The following is a 17,173-nucleotide window of genomic DNA, read 5'->3' on the forward strand; positions in this document are numbered from 1 at the left end:
CCTACCCAGCAAAGTTGTCCTTCAGAATTGAAGGAGAGATAATGGGTTTTCCAGACAAACAAAAGCTGAAGGAGTTTATCACCACTCTGTGGGCCTTAAAAGAAATGTTAAAGGCTTCAAGCTGAAATGAAAAGATATTAATTAGTAACAGGAAAACATGAAAATATAAAACCACTGGTAAAAGTAAATACATAGTTAAAATCAGAATACCCTAATGTTGTAATAGTAGTGTGTAAATCACTTGTAACTCTAGTGTGCAGATTAAAAGACAAAAATATTAAAAATAACAATGACTACAATAATTTGTTAATGGTTACCCAATGTAAAAATGTAAATTGTGATATCAAAAACAAAATGTTGAGGGGGAATATAAAAATGTGGAGCTTTTGTATGTGTGTGAAGTTGTCAGCTTAAAACAGACTGTCATAAATATGTTTTATGTAAGCATAAAATATAAGATGTTGGGCTTCCCTGGTGGCACAGTGGTTGAGAGTCCGCCTGCCGATGCAGGGGGCGTGGGTTCGTGCCCCGGTCCGGGAAGATTCCACATGCCGCGGAGCGGCTGGGCCCGTGAGCCATGGCCGCTGAGCCTGCGCGTCCGGAGCCTGTGCTCCACAACAGGAGAGGCCACAACAGTGAGAGGCCCGCGTACCGCTTAAAAAAAATATATATATATATAAGATGTTTTATGGTCACCACAGAGCGAAACCTATGATAGATATATGAAAGATCAAGGGAAAGGAATCAAAGCATAACACTACAGAAAAATCATCAGAATACAAAGGAGGATAGCAAGAGAGAAACAAAGGAATTACAAAACAACCTGAAAACAATGAACAAAATAGCAACAGTAAGTTCATAATTATCAATAATTACTTTAAATGTAAACAGACTAAATTCTCCAGTCAAAAGACATATGGTAGAGTGGCTGCCATATGGTATTAACTACCATACGACCCAGCAGTCCCACTTGTGGGTATCTATCCAAAGGAAATGAAAACCTTATCTCAAAGGGATATTTGTACTTACATGTTCATTGAATCATTATTCACAATAGCCGCTTAGGGAACAACCTAAGTGTCCATCAGTGGGTGAGTAGATCAAGAAAATATGGTATATATGCACAATGGAATATTATTCAGCCATGAGAAAGAAGTAAATCCTGTCATTTGCAACAAAATATATGAACCTTCAGGATATTATGCTAAGTAAAATAAGCCAGACAGAGAAAGACAAATGCTGCATAGTACAACTTATATGTGAAATATTTTTTAAAAAGAAAGGAAAGAAAAGAAAGGTCAAACTCGTAGAAACAGAGAATATTGGTTGCCAGGGCCTGAGGGATGTGAGAGATAGGGAGAGGTGGGTAAAAAAATACCAACTTTCAACTGTAAGATGAATAAACTCTGAGGATTTAATGTGTAACATGGTTTATTCACTGTATTTTGTATAATGGAGCTATGCTAAGAAAGTAGAACTTAAATGTTCTCACAAAAAGAAAAAAGTTAAATATTTGAGGTGGTGGATGTGTTCATTAGCTCAGTTGGGGGAATCTTCTCACAATATATATGCATATCAAATCATGTTGTACACCTTAAATATGTTACAATTTACAGTTGTCAGTTATACCTCAATAAAGCTGAAAATATTTTAATTTAACTAATGTAAGGAATCTAAATAGCTAACAAAAAAAATCAATTGAATATTTTTTAAAAAGCTTGTTGCTAGTTGTATTTAGCTATGAGAGTTTATATATTTAAAATTTAGAAGTGACTAGTTTCATTCGTTATGGGCCAGTTCTTCTGCTTTTGATCTTAGATAGCCTTAAAGCCTGGCTACAATGATAATAAATAACCAACACATTATAAAATAGTATTACAAATCAATGCATTTTGCACTAAGTGTGCCCCAAATCCTGTGCCTCTAATCATATCATTAGCTTAGAAATTTGATTATACTAAAAGCCAAAATACACTAGTACTAAAAGAAAGTTCCATTTCTGATGGAAGAGTAGAAGTGCTTTTTACTTAAAATAAATGCCACAAATTTAGGTATTTGCTTAACTTAATCTCTTTTATTAAAAAATGTTTTTCTTTTATTTGTACTTTTATTGCGTTAAAAATTGCTTTTTATATTTAAAGTATGAAGTTCTTGTTATGCAGTAATAAGGTTTAAATGTTTTCTGAATTGCACAGTTGGTGAAATGTTACAGAGGAAAATAAAGTTTTTTGTCCTGTCTTTTAAAGTATTTCTAGTTCTATAATTATTTGTTTTGACAGTCTCTCTTCTTAAGACAGGGAAAAGGTATAATTTACTGAGGACTAATAAGCATAAGGGTTCAGTAATTGTCTCCCCCACAAAATCAGACTAATTGCATTATCTGTGGTCACCAAATTACATGACAGTTTATCATAAAAACATTTCCTTTCATATGTGTTTGTTGAAAATAACCTCACTAACAAGATTTTCTATTGAATTATTTCCAAATTTTTATCACCAGATGGATATTTTTGCCAAGAAATTTACATTGCATAGTAATTTAAATGGAATAATTATAAAAAGTCATGGCATATTATCCCACTAGAGTAGTACTTGTTAACAAAATTCATTTGCATATTGGAAAATGCATGTAGTAAGTACAGTGATATATTCAGTGAAAGTTAATATATTATGTAATCAACAAAATATCACAGTTGCCTCTCAATTTAAGAAACAAAAGTAAATGATAATCATAGAATGTAAATACTATTAACCTATACTATGGAAATAGAACCCAACTTTCGTTCAACTTAAATTTGTATTAGACTTTTGAATCCTAATATACAGGTATTCTTGAAAAACTCCTAGATAGGAACTTTACTAATTCCTGCCACAATGAAAAGATATTTTAGTCGAAAAGGAAAGAAACATTCTTAAGAATTATCATTAAAAAATATCCATCTAACCAAAGTATCATAGAGTTTTTTCTTTCCAGAATGAAAGGGTCCAACCCTCATATCTTTGAAGTGAACTCTTTTGTCTAGCAAGTGGCAAAACATCCTACCCTAAACTTCAGTCTGTGTCCTTATGAACTGATACTGTTCAAAGAATTGACTGTCACTGTTGCTGAAGCTTGTGCCTAAATACCTGAAAGAAACTAAGTTTACAAGTTCCTAACTTTTGGAGTGCTCTGGCATCACAACACTTCTCATTAAAAAATGAGCAGAGGTCCTGAACTCTAGTGATAGATTTTTGAAACCATCAAAAATTCTTCAAATACGGGATGTGGTTGCACTCTTGACTGTCATAAAAACAATATTGCAAGTCCTTGAATCAGAAGGAATTTCCTCAAAGATCACATATAACTTGCCTGACTCAGTAGCTACAGTTGCCATATTATTCCAGTGTTAATAGAACTTATACTGTAGTGGGGAAAACAGACATGTAGCAAATACCAAAAATGGACCATTACAGATTGTAAATAGAGCTCTGAGGGAAAAAGCAAAGATTCTACGAATACAGGGACAGCTTTCTTTAAATGAGATGTTTAGGGAAGCTGCTCTGGAGGTTATATTTAGGCTGAGACCTGAAGGATAAAAAAGAACAAGCAAGACAAAGAGTGAGTGGCATGACAGCTAGGCCAGATACTATAATGAAAAGATTGACAAATTTGACAGCATAAGAAATTTTTACTTTTTCATTAAAAAATCCTAGACAAGGTTAGAGGCAAACCAAAGATAGGGTGGGGGTAGTAGCTTTTAAACACAATACAGGTAAGGACTTTTTTTTTTGTATTGGCAAATTTGTGGGAAAACAGGTCTTCTCATTCACTGTAGGTACAGATGTAAGTTGATGTTGACTCTTTAGAAATCAGTTTTCCAAATAAAGTTGGCCCTCCATATCCATGGGTTTTGTGTCCATGGATTCAACCAACCATGATCTGCTGTTGGTTGAATTCACGGATGCGAAACCCTTGGATACAGAAGACCAACTGTAAGAGACTTGAGCATCTGAGATTTTGGTGTCTGCAGGGATCCTAGAACCAAACCTCCCCGGATATTGAGGGACAACTATATATGGGAACCTTTTGATGTAGTAGTTTTGGTGTGAGAAGGTATCCTGAGGAATGATTGAAAAGTGTGTAAAATTTTATACAAGAATGTTGTTTGTAGTATTGTAAAATGTGAAGCATCCTAAACATCAGTCTACAGGGGACTGAATGAATAAATTATGTTATCTCTGTACAATGGAATACGAGCTACTATGCAGCCATTAAGAAGAATAATGTACACAGTGGAGGGAACCATCAACAAAAGGAAAAAGCAACCCACTGAGTGGGAGAAGATATTTGCAAATGATATGTCTGATAAGGGGTTAATATTTAAACCATATAAAGAACTCATACAACTCAATATCTCCCCCCAAAAAACTGATTAAAAAATGAGCAGAGGTCCTGAATAGGCATTTCCCAAAGAAGAGATACAGATGGCCAACCCGCACATGAAAAGGTAAGGGACTCAACATCACTAGTCATCAAGGAAATGCAAATAAAGCAAATCAAAACCACAAGATATCACCACACACCTGTCAGAATGGCAGTTATCAAAAAGACAAAAAATAAGAAGTATTGGTGGGGATGTGGAGAAAGGGGAAGCCTTACGCACTGTGGGTGGGAATGTAAATTGGTGTAGCCACTATGGATAACAATATAGAGGCTCCTCAAAAAATTAAAAATAGAAGTACCATATGATCCAGCAGTTCCACTGCTTGTTATTTATTTGAATAAAACCAAAGCACTAATTCAAAAAGATACATGCACCGCAGTGTTCATTGCAGCCAAGATAGTGAAATAAGTCAGACAGAGAAAGACAAATACTGTACATTTTCACTTATATTGTGGAATCTAAAAAATAAAACAAATGGACAAATATAACAAAATAGAAACAGACTCAAAGATACAAAGAACAAACTAGTGGTTACCACAGGGGAGAGAAGTAGGGGTAGGAGCAAGATATGTGAAGTGGATTAAGAGATACAAAGTACTAGCTATAAAATAAATAAGGGGCTTCCCTGGTGGTGCAGTGGTTAAGAATTGCCTGTCAATGCAGGGGACAGGGGTTTGAGCCCTGGTCCGGGAAGATCCCACATGCCATGGAGCACCTAAGCCTGTGTACCACAACTACTTAGCCTGCGTTCTAAAGCCTGCAAGCCAAAACTACTAAGCCCATGTGCCACAACTACTGAAGCCCGCGCACCTAAAGCCCATGTTCTGCAACAAGAGAAGCCACCACAATGAGAAGCCCAAGCATGGCAACAAAGAGAAAGGCCCCGCTCGCCTCAACTACAGAAAGCCTGCGTGCAGCAAAGAAGAGCCAATGAAGCCAAAAATAAATAAAATAAAATAAATTTAAAATATATATACCCCGAGAAACACACGGCGTGCCTCAGGCTGGTGCAATGTCACGCTGGCCTCTGCCGTCGCAGGCTCGCCTCACACTCTGTACCCCTCCCTCCCCCCGGCCTGAGTGAGCCAGAGCCCCCGAATCAGCTGCTTCTTTAACCCTGTCCTGTCTGAGCGAACAACAAAAACGCTCAGGCGACCTAAATGAAGAGGCAGGGCCAAATCCAAAGCTGAACCCCAGGAGCTGTGCAAACAAAGAAGAGAAAGGGAAATCTCTCCCAGCAGCCTCAGGAGCAGCGGATTAAATCTCCACAATCAACTTGATGTACCATGCATCTGTGGAATACCTGAATAGACAACGAGTCATCCCAAATTGAGGAGGTGGACTTTGGGAGCAACAATGTATATAATTTTTTCCTTTTTCTCTTTTTGTGAGTGTGTATGTGTATGCTTCTCTGTGTGACTTTGTATAGCTTTGCTTTTACCATTTGTCCTAGGGTTCTGTCTGTCCTCTTTTTTTTTTTTTTAAGTATAGTTTTTAGCACTTGTTATCATTGGTGCATTAGTTTTTTGGTTTGGTTGCTCTCTTCTTTCTTTTTTTTAATTACTTAAAAATTTTTTTAATAATTATTTTTTATTTTATTTTATTTTATCTTCTTTCTTTCTTTCTTTTCTCCCTTTTACTCTGAGCCATGTGGCTGACAGGCTCTTGGTGCTCCAGCCAGGTGTCAGGGCTGTGCCTCTGAGGTGGGAAAGCCAAGTTCAGGACACTGGTCCACAAGAGACCTCCCAGCTCCACATAATATTAAATGGCAAAACTCTCCCAGAGGTCTCCATCTCAACGCCAAGACCCAGCTCCACTCAAAGACCAGCAAGCTCCAGTGCTGGACACCCTATGCCAAACAACTAGCAAGACAGGAACACAACCCCATCCATTAGCAGAGAGGCTGCCTAACATCATAATAAGGCCACAGACACTCTGAAACACACCACCAGACATGGACCTGCCCACCAGAAGGACAAGATCCAGCCTCATCCACCAGAACACAGGCACTAGTCCCCTCCACCAGGAAGCCTACACAACCCACTGAACCAACCTTAGCCACTGGGGACAGACACCAAAAACAATGGGAACTACGAACATGCAGCCTAAGAAAAGGAGACCCCAAACACAGTAAGTTAAGCAAAATGAGAAGACAGAGAAACACACAGCAAATGAAGGAGCAAGTCAAAAACCCACCAGACCTAACAAATGAAGAGGAAATAGGCAGTCTACCTGAAAAAGAATTCAGAGTAATGATAGTAACGATGATCCAAAATCTTGGAAATAGAATGGAGAAACTACAAGAAACATTTAACAAGGACCTAGAAGAACTAAAGAGCAAACAAACAATGATGAACAACACAATAAATGAAATTAAAAATTCTCTAGAAGGGATCAATAGCAGAATAACTGAAGGAGAAGAACGGATAAGTGACCTGGATAAAACAGTGGAAATAACTACTGCAGAGGAGAATAAAGAAAAAAGAATGAAAAGAATTGAGGGGAGTCTCAGAGACCTCTGGGACAACATTAAACGCACCAACATTCGAATTATAAGGGTCCCAGAAGAAGAAGAGAAAAAGAAAGGGACTGAGAAAATATTTGAAGAGATTATAGTTGAAAAGGTCCCTAATATGGGAAAGGAAATAGTTAATCAAGGCCAGGAAGCACAGAGAGTCCCATACAGGATAAATCCAAGGAGAAACACACCAAGATACATATTGTAATAATCAAACTATCAAAAATTAAATACAAAGAAAAAAATATTAAAAGCAGCAAGGGAAAAACAACAAATAACATACAAGGGAATCCCCATAAGGTTAACAGCTGATCTTTCAGCAGAAACTCTGCAAGCCAGAAGGGATTGGCAGGACATATTTAAAGTGATGAAGGAGAAAAACCTACAACCAAGATTACTCTACCCAGCAAGGATCTCATTCAGATTTGACAGAGAAATTAAAACCTTTACAGACAAGCAACATCTAAGAGGATTCAGCACCACCAAACCAGCTTTACAACAAATGCTAAAGGAACTTCTCTAGGCAAGAAACACAAGACAAGGAAAAGACCTACAATAACAAACCCAAAACAATTAAGAAAATGGTAGTAGGAACATACATATTGATACTTACCTTAAATGTAAATGGACTAAATGCTCCGACCAAAAGACATGGACTGGCAGAATGGATACAAAAACAAAACCCGTATATATGCTGTCTGCAAGAGACCCACCTCAGACCTACGGACACATACAGACTGAAAGTGAGGGAATGGAAAAAGATATTCTATGCAAATGGAAATCAAAAGAAAGCTGGAGTAGCAATTCTCATATGAGACAAAATAGACTTTAAAACAAAGACTATTACAAGAGACAAAGAAGGACACTACATAATGATCAAGGGATCGATCCAAGAAGAAGATATAACAATTGTAAATATTTATGCACCCAACATAGGAGCACCTCAATACATAAGGCAAATACTAACAGCCGTAAAAGGGGAAAGCGACAGTAACACAATCATAGTAGGGGACTTTAACACCCCACTTTCACCAACAGATCATCCGAAATGAAAATAAATAAGGAAACACAAGCTATAAATGATACATTAAACAAGATGGACTTAATTGATATTTATAGGACATTCCATCCAAAAATAACAGAATGCACATTCTTCTCAACTGCTCATGGAACATTCTCAAGGGTAGATCATATCTTGGGTCACAAATCAAGCCTTGATAAATTTGAGAAAATTGATATTGTATCAAGTATGTTTTCTGACCACAACGCTATGAGACTAGATATCAATTACAGGAAGAAATCTGTAAAAATACAAACACATGGAGGCTATACAATACACTACTTAATAACCAAGAGGTCACTGAAGAAATCAAAGAGGAAATCAAAAAATACCTAGAAACAAATGACAATGAAAACACGACGACCCAAAACCTATGGGATGCAGCAAAAGCAGTTCTAAGAGGGAAGTTTATAGCAATACAATTCTACCTTAAGAAACAAGAAACATCTCAAATAAACAACCTAACCTTACACCTAAAGCAATTAGAGAAAGAAGAACAAAAAACCCCAAAGTTAGCAGAAGGAAAAAAATCATAAAAATCAGGTCAGAAATAAATGAAAAAGACATTAAGGAAACGGTAGCAAAGATCAATAAAACTAAAAGCTGCTTCTTTGAGAAGATAAACAAAATTGATAAACCATTAGCCAGACTCATCAAGAAAAAAAGGGAGAAGACTCAACCCAATAGAATTAGAAATGAAAACGGAGAAGTAACAACTGACACTGCAGAAATACAAAGGATCATGAGAGATTACTACAAGCAACTATATGCCAATAAAATGGACAACCTGGAAGAAATGGACAAATTCTTAGAAATGCACAACCCTCTGAGACGGAACCAGGAAGAAATAGAAAATATGGACAGATCAATCACAAGTACTGAAACTGAGACTGTGATTAAAAATCCTCCAACAGGGCTTCCCTGGTGGCGCAGTGGTTGAGAGTCCGCCTGCTGATGCAGGGGACACGGGTTCGTGCCCCGGTCTGGGAAGATCCCACATGCCACGGAGTGGCTGGGCCCGTGAGCCATGGCCACTGAGCCTGCACGTCTGGAACCTGTGCTCCACAACGGGAGAGGCCACAACAGTGAGAGGCCCGCGTACAGAAGAAAAAAAAAAAAATCTTCCAACAAACAAAAGCCCAGGACTAGATGGCTTCACAGGCGAATTCTATCAAACATTTAGAGAAGAGCTAACACCTATCCTTCTCAAACTCTTCCAAAATATAGCAGAGGGAGGAACACTCTGAAACCCATTATACGAGGCCACCATCACCCTGATACCAAAACCAGACAAAGGTGTCACAAAGAAAGAAAACTACAGGCCAATATCACTGATGATCATAGATGCAAAATTCATTAACAAAATACTAGCAGACAGAATCCAACAGCACATGAAAAGGATCATACATCATGATCAAGTGGGGTTTATCCCAGGAATGCAAGGATTCTTCAATATACGCAGATCAAGCAATGTGATACAACCTATTTACAAATTGAAGGAGAAAAGCCAGTGATCATCTCAATAGATGCAGAGAAAGCTTTCGACAAAATTCATCACCCACTTATGGTAAAAACCCTCCATAAAATAAGCATAGACGGACCTTTCCTCAACATAATAAAGGCCATATATGACAAACCCACAGCCAACATCGTCCTCAATGGTGAAAAACTGAAACCATTTCCACTAAGATCAGGAACAAGACAAGGTTGTCCACTCTCACCACTATTCAACATAGTTTTGGAATTTTGCACCACAGCAATCAGAGAAGAAAGAGAAATAAAAGGAATCCAAATCAGAAAAGAAGAAGGAAAGCTGTCACTGTTTGCAGATGACGTGATACTATACATAGAGGATCCTAAAGATGCTACCAGAAAACTACTAGAGCTAATCAGTGAATTTGGTAAAGTAGCAGGATACAAAATTAATGCGCAGAAATCTCTTGCATTCCTATACACTAATGATGAAAAATCTGAAAGTGAAATTAAGAAAATGCTCCCATTTACCATTGCAACAAAGAGAATAAAATATCTAGGAATAAACCTACCTAAGGAGACAAAAGACCTGTATGCAGAAAGCTATAAGACACTGATGAAAGAAATTAAAGATGATACAAATAGATGGAGAGGTATACTATGTTCTTGGATTGGAAGAATCAACATTGTGAAAATGACTATACTACCCAAAGCAATCTACAAATTCAATGCAATCCCTATCAAACTACCACTGGCATTTTTCACAGAACTAGAACAAAAAATTTCACAATTTGTATGGAAACACAAAAGACCCTGAATAGCTGAAGCAATCTTGAGAAAGAAAAACAGGTGAAGGAATCAGACTCCCTGACTTCAGACTATACTACAAAGCTACAGTAATCAAGACTGTATGGTACTGGCACAGGAACAGAAATGTAGCTCAATGGACCAGGATAGAAAGCCCAGAGATAAACCCACGCACATATGGTCACCTTATGTTTGATAAAGGATGCAAGAACATACAGTGGAGAAAAGACAGCCTCTTCAGTAACTGTTGCTGGGAAAACTGGACAGCTACATGTAAAAGTATAAAATTAGAACACTCCCTAACACCATACACAAAAATAAACTCAAAATGGATTAAAAACCTAAGTGTAAGGCCAGACTCCATAAAACTCTTAGAGGAAAACATAGGCAGAACACTCTGTGACATAAATCACAGCAAGATCCTTTTTGACCCACCTTCTAGAGAGAGGGAAATAAAAACAATAATAAACAAATGGGACCTAATGAAACTTCAAAGCTTTTGCACAGCAAAGGAACCCATAAACAAGACGACAAGACAGCCCTCCGAGTGGGAGAAAATATTTGCAAATGAAGCGACTGCCAAAGGATTAATCTCCAAAATTTACAAGCAGCTCATGCAGCTCAATATCAAAAAAACAAACTATCCAATCCAAAATTGTGCATAAGACCTAAATAGAGATTTCTCCAAAGAAGATATACAGATTGCCAAGAAACACATGAAAGAGAGTCATGTACCAAAATGTTCATTGAAGCTCTGTTTATAATAGCCAGGATATGGAAGCAACCTAAGTGTCCTTCAACAGATGAATGGATAAAGTAGATGTGGCACATGTTTTCAATGGAATATTACTCAGCCATAAAAGGAAACGAAGTTGAGTTATTATTAGTGAGGTGGATGGATCTAGAGTCTGTCATACAGAGTGAAGTAAGTCAGAAAGAGGAGAACAAATACCATATGGTAACACTTACATATGGAATCCAAAAAGAAAAAATGGTCATGAAGAACCTAGGGGCAAGACGGGAATAAAGACACAGACCTTGTAGAGAATGGACTTGAGGGTACAGGGAGGGGGAAGGGTAAGCTGGGACAAAGTGAGAGAGTGGCATGGACCTATGTACACTACCAAACGTAAAATAGATAGCTAGTGGGAAGCAGCCTCATAACACAGGGAGATCAGGTTGGTGCTTTGTGACCACCTAGACGGGTGGGATAGGGAGGGTGGGAGGGAGGGAGACGCAAGAGGGAAGAGATATGGGGACATATGTCTATGTATAACTGATTCACTTTGTTATAAAGCAGAAACTAACACACCATTGTAAAGCAATTATACTCCAATAAAGATGTTTAATAAATAAAATATATTAAGAAAAACATATAAAAACACCCTTTTTAAAAAAATAATATGTGAGTTACAAGGATGTAATGCACATCACATCACACATTGAGGGAATATACTCAATGTTTTATAAGAACTTTATTAGAATACATAATCTATAAAAATATCAAATCACTGTATTATACACCTGAAACTAATATAATATTGTCAGTCACCTATGCTTTAACTTAAAAAAGTAAAAATAGTAAAGAATAAGTAGTAAAGTGTACATTAATTTCAAAAAAGGGGTAATATACATCTATATATTGACACCAAAAGATACCTGGAAACTATTAAGTGAAAAATCAGTTTATGAAACAGTATGCACATCTTATTTATAATTATAAATATACATTTGTAAATGACATATATTCATATTATAAATGTATGTGTACTATAGGGGAAAGTATATAATTACATACTCCAGACTTTTCAACAGTGAATATGAAATTGTAAGTGATTTACACTTTGACTTCATAGATTTTTGTTTAAATTTCAGTGTTTGTTTCAAGATATATTATTATAGAAAAGAAGTGATTTTGAGGGGAAAAAGGAACATTCAAAAGGAGCTAAAGAAAGATCTGTTTACTCCTTTGGTAGTTTACTATTTCAAGTTTCCTGTTTCTTAGTAAACTCAAAGGGCACGCTGATTAAATGAGAAGGATATGGCAATAGCAGGCAGTTACCAGTTAGCTTATATTCGCTAGTTTATCATTTCTCTCTTCATTCTAGAATTGAAGCCTCATGAGAGCAGGAACTGCCTCGTGTCCTCTGCTGTATCTCGTGGATCTAGAACAGTGCCTGGCTCAGAGTAGGAGCTCAGTCATATCAAATGAGTATGTAAATGAAAGTGAAAGAGAGGTCAGACCTCAGCTGAGGTCTCTTGGTGAGTGCCTTAGGAAGCCCCTTGCTTCTCTGCCCTTGATTTCCTTTTGCCTTTGTTCTTATTTCTCAGTGACCATTTGGCTGCCCTCCCCCCAGTTCCCATAAGAATTCTCACCCACCTTGTTTGTTCATTTTCCTGTCTCCATTAGGCTGGGACACTCCTGAGCCTTTCTTTTTCTCCTGGCACCAAACCTAAAGGAAGCCTGGCTCCTAGACTACAACTGATGCCCAGTTGAATTTACACCTGCTTGCTCACCTGATTGCCTGACCTTTAGAACTCACTCTACAATCCTAATTAATATTCTAGCCTTTTCATTTCTCTCTTAGGAGAAAAAATGTTTCTGTGGTTCCTTCCTTTTATCGTCTCTCCTTCCCACCATGTCATTTCAGTTGGTTTCATCAGCCGCTACTCTTCAGGGAATTCCACTCTCTTCCCGGTATAATTGCTGCAGACAGCCTCAACTGCCTGTCGGTGCTACTCACATTGCCTGAAGTGGGTGTTGTTGTTATTGCTGGTGTCGTGGCGGTTGTTTATCTGACTTCTGCATTTCTAGTTGGCCATGTGGTCACCCTCTCCCACTCTCTACCACTACCTACCCTTTCCCAAGCCTATCCTCTTATTTCTATCTTCTCCAATCCCACAATAGGAAGGAAGATGCTTGGACACTCTTTGGAGGTGTGTGGACTGGAGAGCTCCATTTGAACTGAGGGTCACTTACCCATCTACCTCCCCATAGTACCCTTGCCTCTTTGGGGAAACAGTACCAGCTGTCCCTCTGAGATGTCAGCAGCCTGTTTTCAAGTCTCAATTCAGTCGTACTCACTATGGATGAGGTACTGTGATTGTATCACATTGTATTTTTTATTGCAAATATGCTACACTGTGGTTAAATTGCTTAATATATATACTAGGCAGGGAATATAACCATCATTATAAAACCATTTCTCTGAGGGAAAAGAAGTGTTTTAAGTCCAAAATAATTGGTTTATTTTTCAACTTTCTCCCTTTAACGCCTTCCTAAGTTAGGAACTTTGTATTTGAGTGGTGATATATTTTAAGTCAAATACTTACTGGTTGACAGGTAAAAGGTACACGAAGAAAAACAGAGAAAAAATTTTTTCTCAATTTTCAAAAGAGCAAACTTAGTCAACTTTACTACATTGATTTTTTCAAAAACTAGTGTAAGCTCGCAGGAGTATAAATAAATTTGTACCTGTCTTTTCTCAGTTTTCAAGTTATTAAGACTTTTCTAGCATATGAAGAGAAGGGCTTTAAGTCACTTAGAATCAGAATTTGTTTTATTAATGGAATATGATTTATCATTGATTACTAGCTATTAAAGTTTAGATTTGGACTTATAACTAGGTATTGAAGTTTAGATTTGGACTTATAACACAACTGCAAAATACAAATTTAATCTGATCTTTCAGCAGTTAGTAAAGTGTATATGCAAAGCCAAATTCATTAATTCAACAAATATATATTGAGCACCTATAATGTGCTAGATATTCTAGGCACTGAGTAATGGGGGGAAGAAGGAGGAGAGGAGGGAGGTAGAAAGGGCAGTCAAAAACCCATTCTCTTTGAGATAGCAGAATATATATATGTACTTACCCTGTGCCTTAGCAATCCAACTTCTAGAAATCTACTCAGAATTATCTGGTAAAAATACATGATTTGGCATAACTCACTATCTGTAAAAGAAATAGTGAATATGACATAGTGAAAGTCTAGAAAACAACCCAAATGTCTATCTGTTGATAAGCCATGGTATGGCTATACAGTGTAGGCTGTCTGCCCACCACACTCCCTGCACCTGAAGCAAGTCCTTTCTTGAAGGGGGAGCTAATCAGAGTATCTCCATGTCTGTCATGGGCAAGTTTGGGATTTGTTCTAAGGACCCATTAAAGAATTGTTAGTGGGAAGTGGCATGAAAAGTCAGGGGTTGATACGTGGACATTAGATCATAGAGGACCAAGGAGACCTATTAGGAAGTGATTGTAATCTAGGCAAGAAATGTTGTTGGCAATGAAGATGGAGAGAACCACACAATTCAAGATACATTTTTGAGGAAGAATTGATAGGATTTAGTGCTAGGTGGATGTAGGTGGTAAAGGAAAGTAGGAATAGTTTTAGTAAATATAGTTGTGTAAGGGAGGCTGATTTAGCTACTGCTGGCAGAAGTGCTGCTTCCCACCATGAGGACATCCCAGTAGCCTCTTCCTCTTCCCCGGATCCTGCCCATGTTTGCCTTTGATATGTCAGAAAGGCTACTTTAAGAGTATGGTAGTTAACTTTCAGAGCTGCCCGTTAGCTGGATGGCCCCTCTCTGTGTATGTGCAGTGGGACGTCACCTTGGAGCTTGTCTGGATCTCAGCGTGTGAAGAATGGGAATAGGGTGAGGCCTGACTGAAACTAGGCACAGCTGCCAGGTGTCAGGGGAACAATGCAGTGAGGCCGACTCTACTGAGCCCAGCTGTATGCTGAGCACTGCGGGGGCCTGCTGAGAACTGTGCAAAGCAGTATGAGTAGAGGAAAGAACACAGTGGAGACAGAAGCTTCTGTTTCAAGTCTAGGCTAATTGTGTGACCCTGAGCTAGTCCTCTGCGCCTCATTGGTCTTGGATATATTTAATTTAAAATGTCCATTAGGCATCCAAGTGGAGACTTCAGTTAGATAGTTGGCTGTATGATTCTGGAGCTTAGAGAGTGGTCAGGCCTGAAAGTATAAGTTTGAAATTCTTCAGCATATATAGAAATAATTACCTAGGGAGAAAGTATAGGCAAAGAAGAGGGCCTAGAATTGAGTCCTGAAGCGCTTCAGTATTTGGAGGTTTGGCTAAGAAGAAGGAGCTAACAGTTCGATACAGAATACTTGGATATTTTATAGACATCTCAAATTCAGTATGTCTAAGATGGAACTCCTCTTTTTCTCTGTTTCCTACTATGGTTAATTAATGGCATTATCCGTCATCGTTCATCAGAAACTTGGGGATTGTTCTGGTCTCCTTCACTTCCACATACTTGGTGACCAAGACCTTTCTCCTTTTGAATGTCTCAACAGTCTATCTTTTTCTCTCCATCTCACTACCATTGCCTTAGTTCCTGCCCTAATAATTTCTCACTTGCATTTCTGCAGTAGCACCCAAACTGATTTCTCTAGTCCAGTCTTGCCTCCCTCCAATTCAGTTTCTACAGTTGCCAGAGTCATTTTTTTAATGCTAAGTCTTGCTATGGTTGCCAGATTTTACAAATAACAATACAGGGCACCTAGTTAAATTTAAATTTCAAACAATAATTATAAGTGAGTATGTCCCATGCAATATTTAGAACATACTTATACTAAAGAATTAATTTTTGTTTATCTGAAATTCAAATTAACTGATCATTCTACTCTTCTATCTGGAAATCCTATTCTTGCTTCGAAGTCAGAATATTTCAGGATAAAATCTAAATGTCCTAACATTGCATTATAAGATTCAGCATGTTCTGACCGCTTCATGCCGTATGAACTGCTTACAGTATCCTGAATTTGCTGTGCTGCTTTACACCTTCATACCTCTAAGTGTACACTTACCTCTTCCCAGAATGCCCCCTCTTCTCAGTTTTCTGGTTAATTCCTGTTGTTAAGACTCAGGCATCATCTTCTCTAGGAAGTCATTTCTAACCCCCTACTCCCCACCCTGTGGATAATAATAGGAACACCAACTTTTCTTCTGCAGTCTCATAACATTCTTTTTTGTTGTTGTTTTTGTTGTTGTTTTTTGTGGTACGCGGGCCTCTCACTGCTGTGGCCTCTCCCGTTGCGGAGCACAGGCTCCAGACGCGCAGCCTCAGCAGCCATGGCTCACGGGCCCAGCTGCTCTGCGGCATGTGGGATTTTCCCGGACCGGGGCATGAACCCGTGTCCCCTGCATCGGCAGGCGGACTCTCAACCACTGCACCACCAGGGAAGCCCCTCATAACATTCTTTACTTGATATTATCACAGAACTTATCATATAGTAAATTTAATTAATTTTTTACACATCTATCTTTCCTAGATTGTGAGTTCCTTAAGAACAGGGTAAAAAATTGTTTCTTTTAACTCTTTATCTTTGGCACATAGTGGGCTCTCAATGTGTGAATGAACCAATGAATGAGTGAATGAGAAAATAGGAAAGAACCTATAAGCATTAGCCTGGTACTTGGCCATTGGTGCTAACTCAGCTCTTCCCTACCTTGAGTCCTCCAAAAGTCACCGCCTTTCCCTGTCCTCTCTACCCACAAGAAAGCTTCATAAGAGTCGGAGCCAGGTTTTATCCTCTGTATCCCCAGGGCCTTGAACTGTAGGTGCTCAGTATATATTTATTGAATGAAAAATGCATGAATGAATGAGCATATCTTTCAGGGCTCCAGATCCTGTTGTCCCTTTCATCGGGGGACAGTATCCTTGCATTAGGTCCTGGGGAGGGAAACCTCTGGCCATGATATTTTTGAATCTTTAGGGCAGATTCTGTATAGCGGGAGCTGCAGCTTCTCTAACTCTGTGTCTCACCTTCTTGCCCAGCTCCTCTGCTTCCCTTTCTCAACCTCGGAGAGAAGAACTCTTTTCTCCCTACAGCAGCTGGCACATAACAGCTCAATAAATG

At 38.3% G+C, this 17,173-nt stretch overlaps 1 protein-coding gene across 3 annotated transcripts in view; it reads left to right on the forward strand.

The window, feature by feature from the left end:
• The window catches only part of NDUFAF2 (NADH:ubiquinone oxidoreductase complex assembly factor 2), a 182,389-nt gene that overhangs the window by 154,251 nt on the left and 10,965 nt on the right, over positions 1-17,173 (forward strand). The window contains exon 5 of one of the 3 annotated variants that reach the window (XM_060142985.1): positions 13,191-13,378. The exons of the other annotated variants lie outside the window; for them this stretch is intronic. Within the exon in view, the coding sequence (XP_059998968.1) occupies positions 13,191-13,280 (90 nt within the window). The 3' untranslated portion in view covers positions 13,281-13,378. Of the gene's footprint in view, positions 1-13,190; positions 13,379-17,173 lie in introns of those variants that run through there. 3 annotated transcript variants of the gene reach the window in all.

The sequence above is a fragment of the Lagenorhynchus albirostris genome, chromosome 3 (assembly GCF_949774975.1).
Source record: "Lagenorhynchus albirostris chromosome 3, mLagAlb1.1, whole genome shotgun sequence".
NCBI lineage: Eukaryota > Metazoa > Chordata > Mammalia > Artiodactyla > Delphinidae > Lagenorhynchus > Lagenorhynchus albirostris.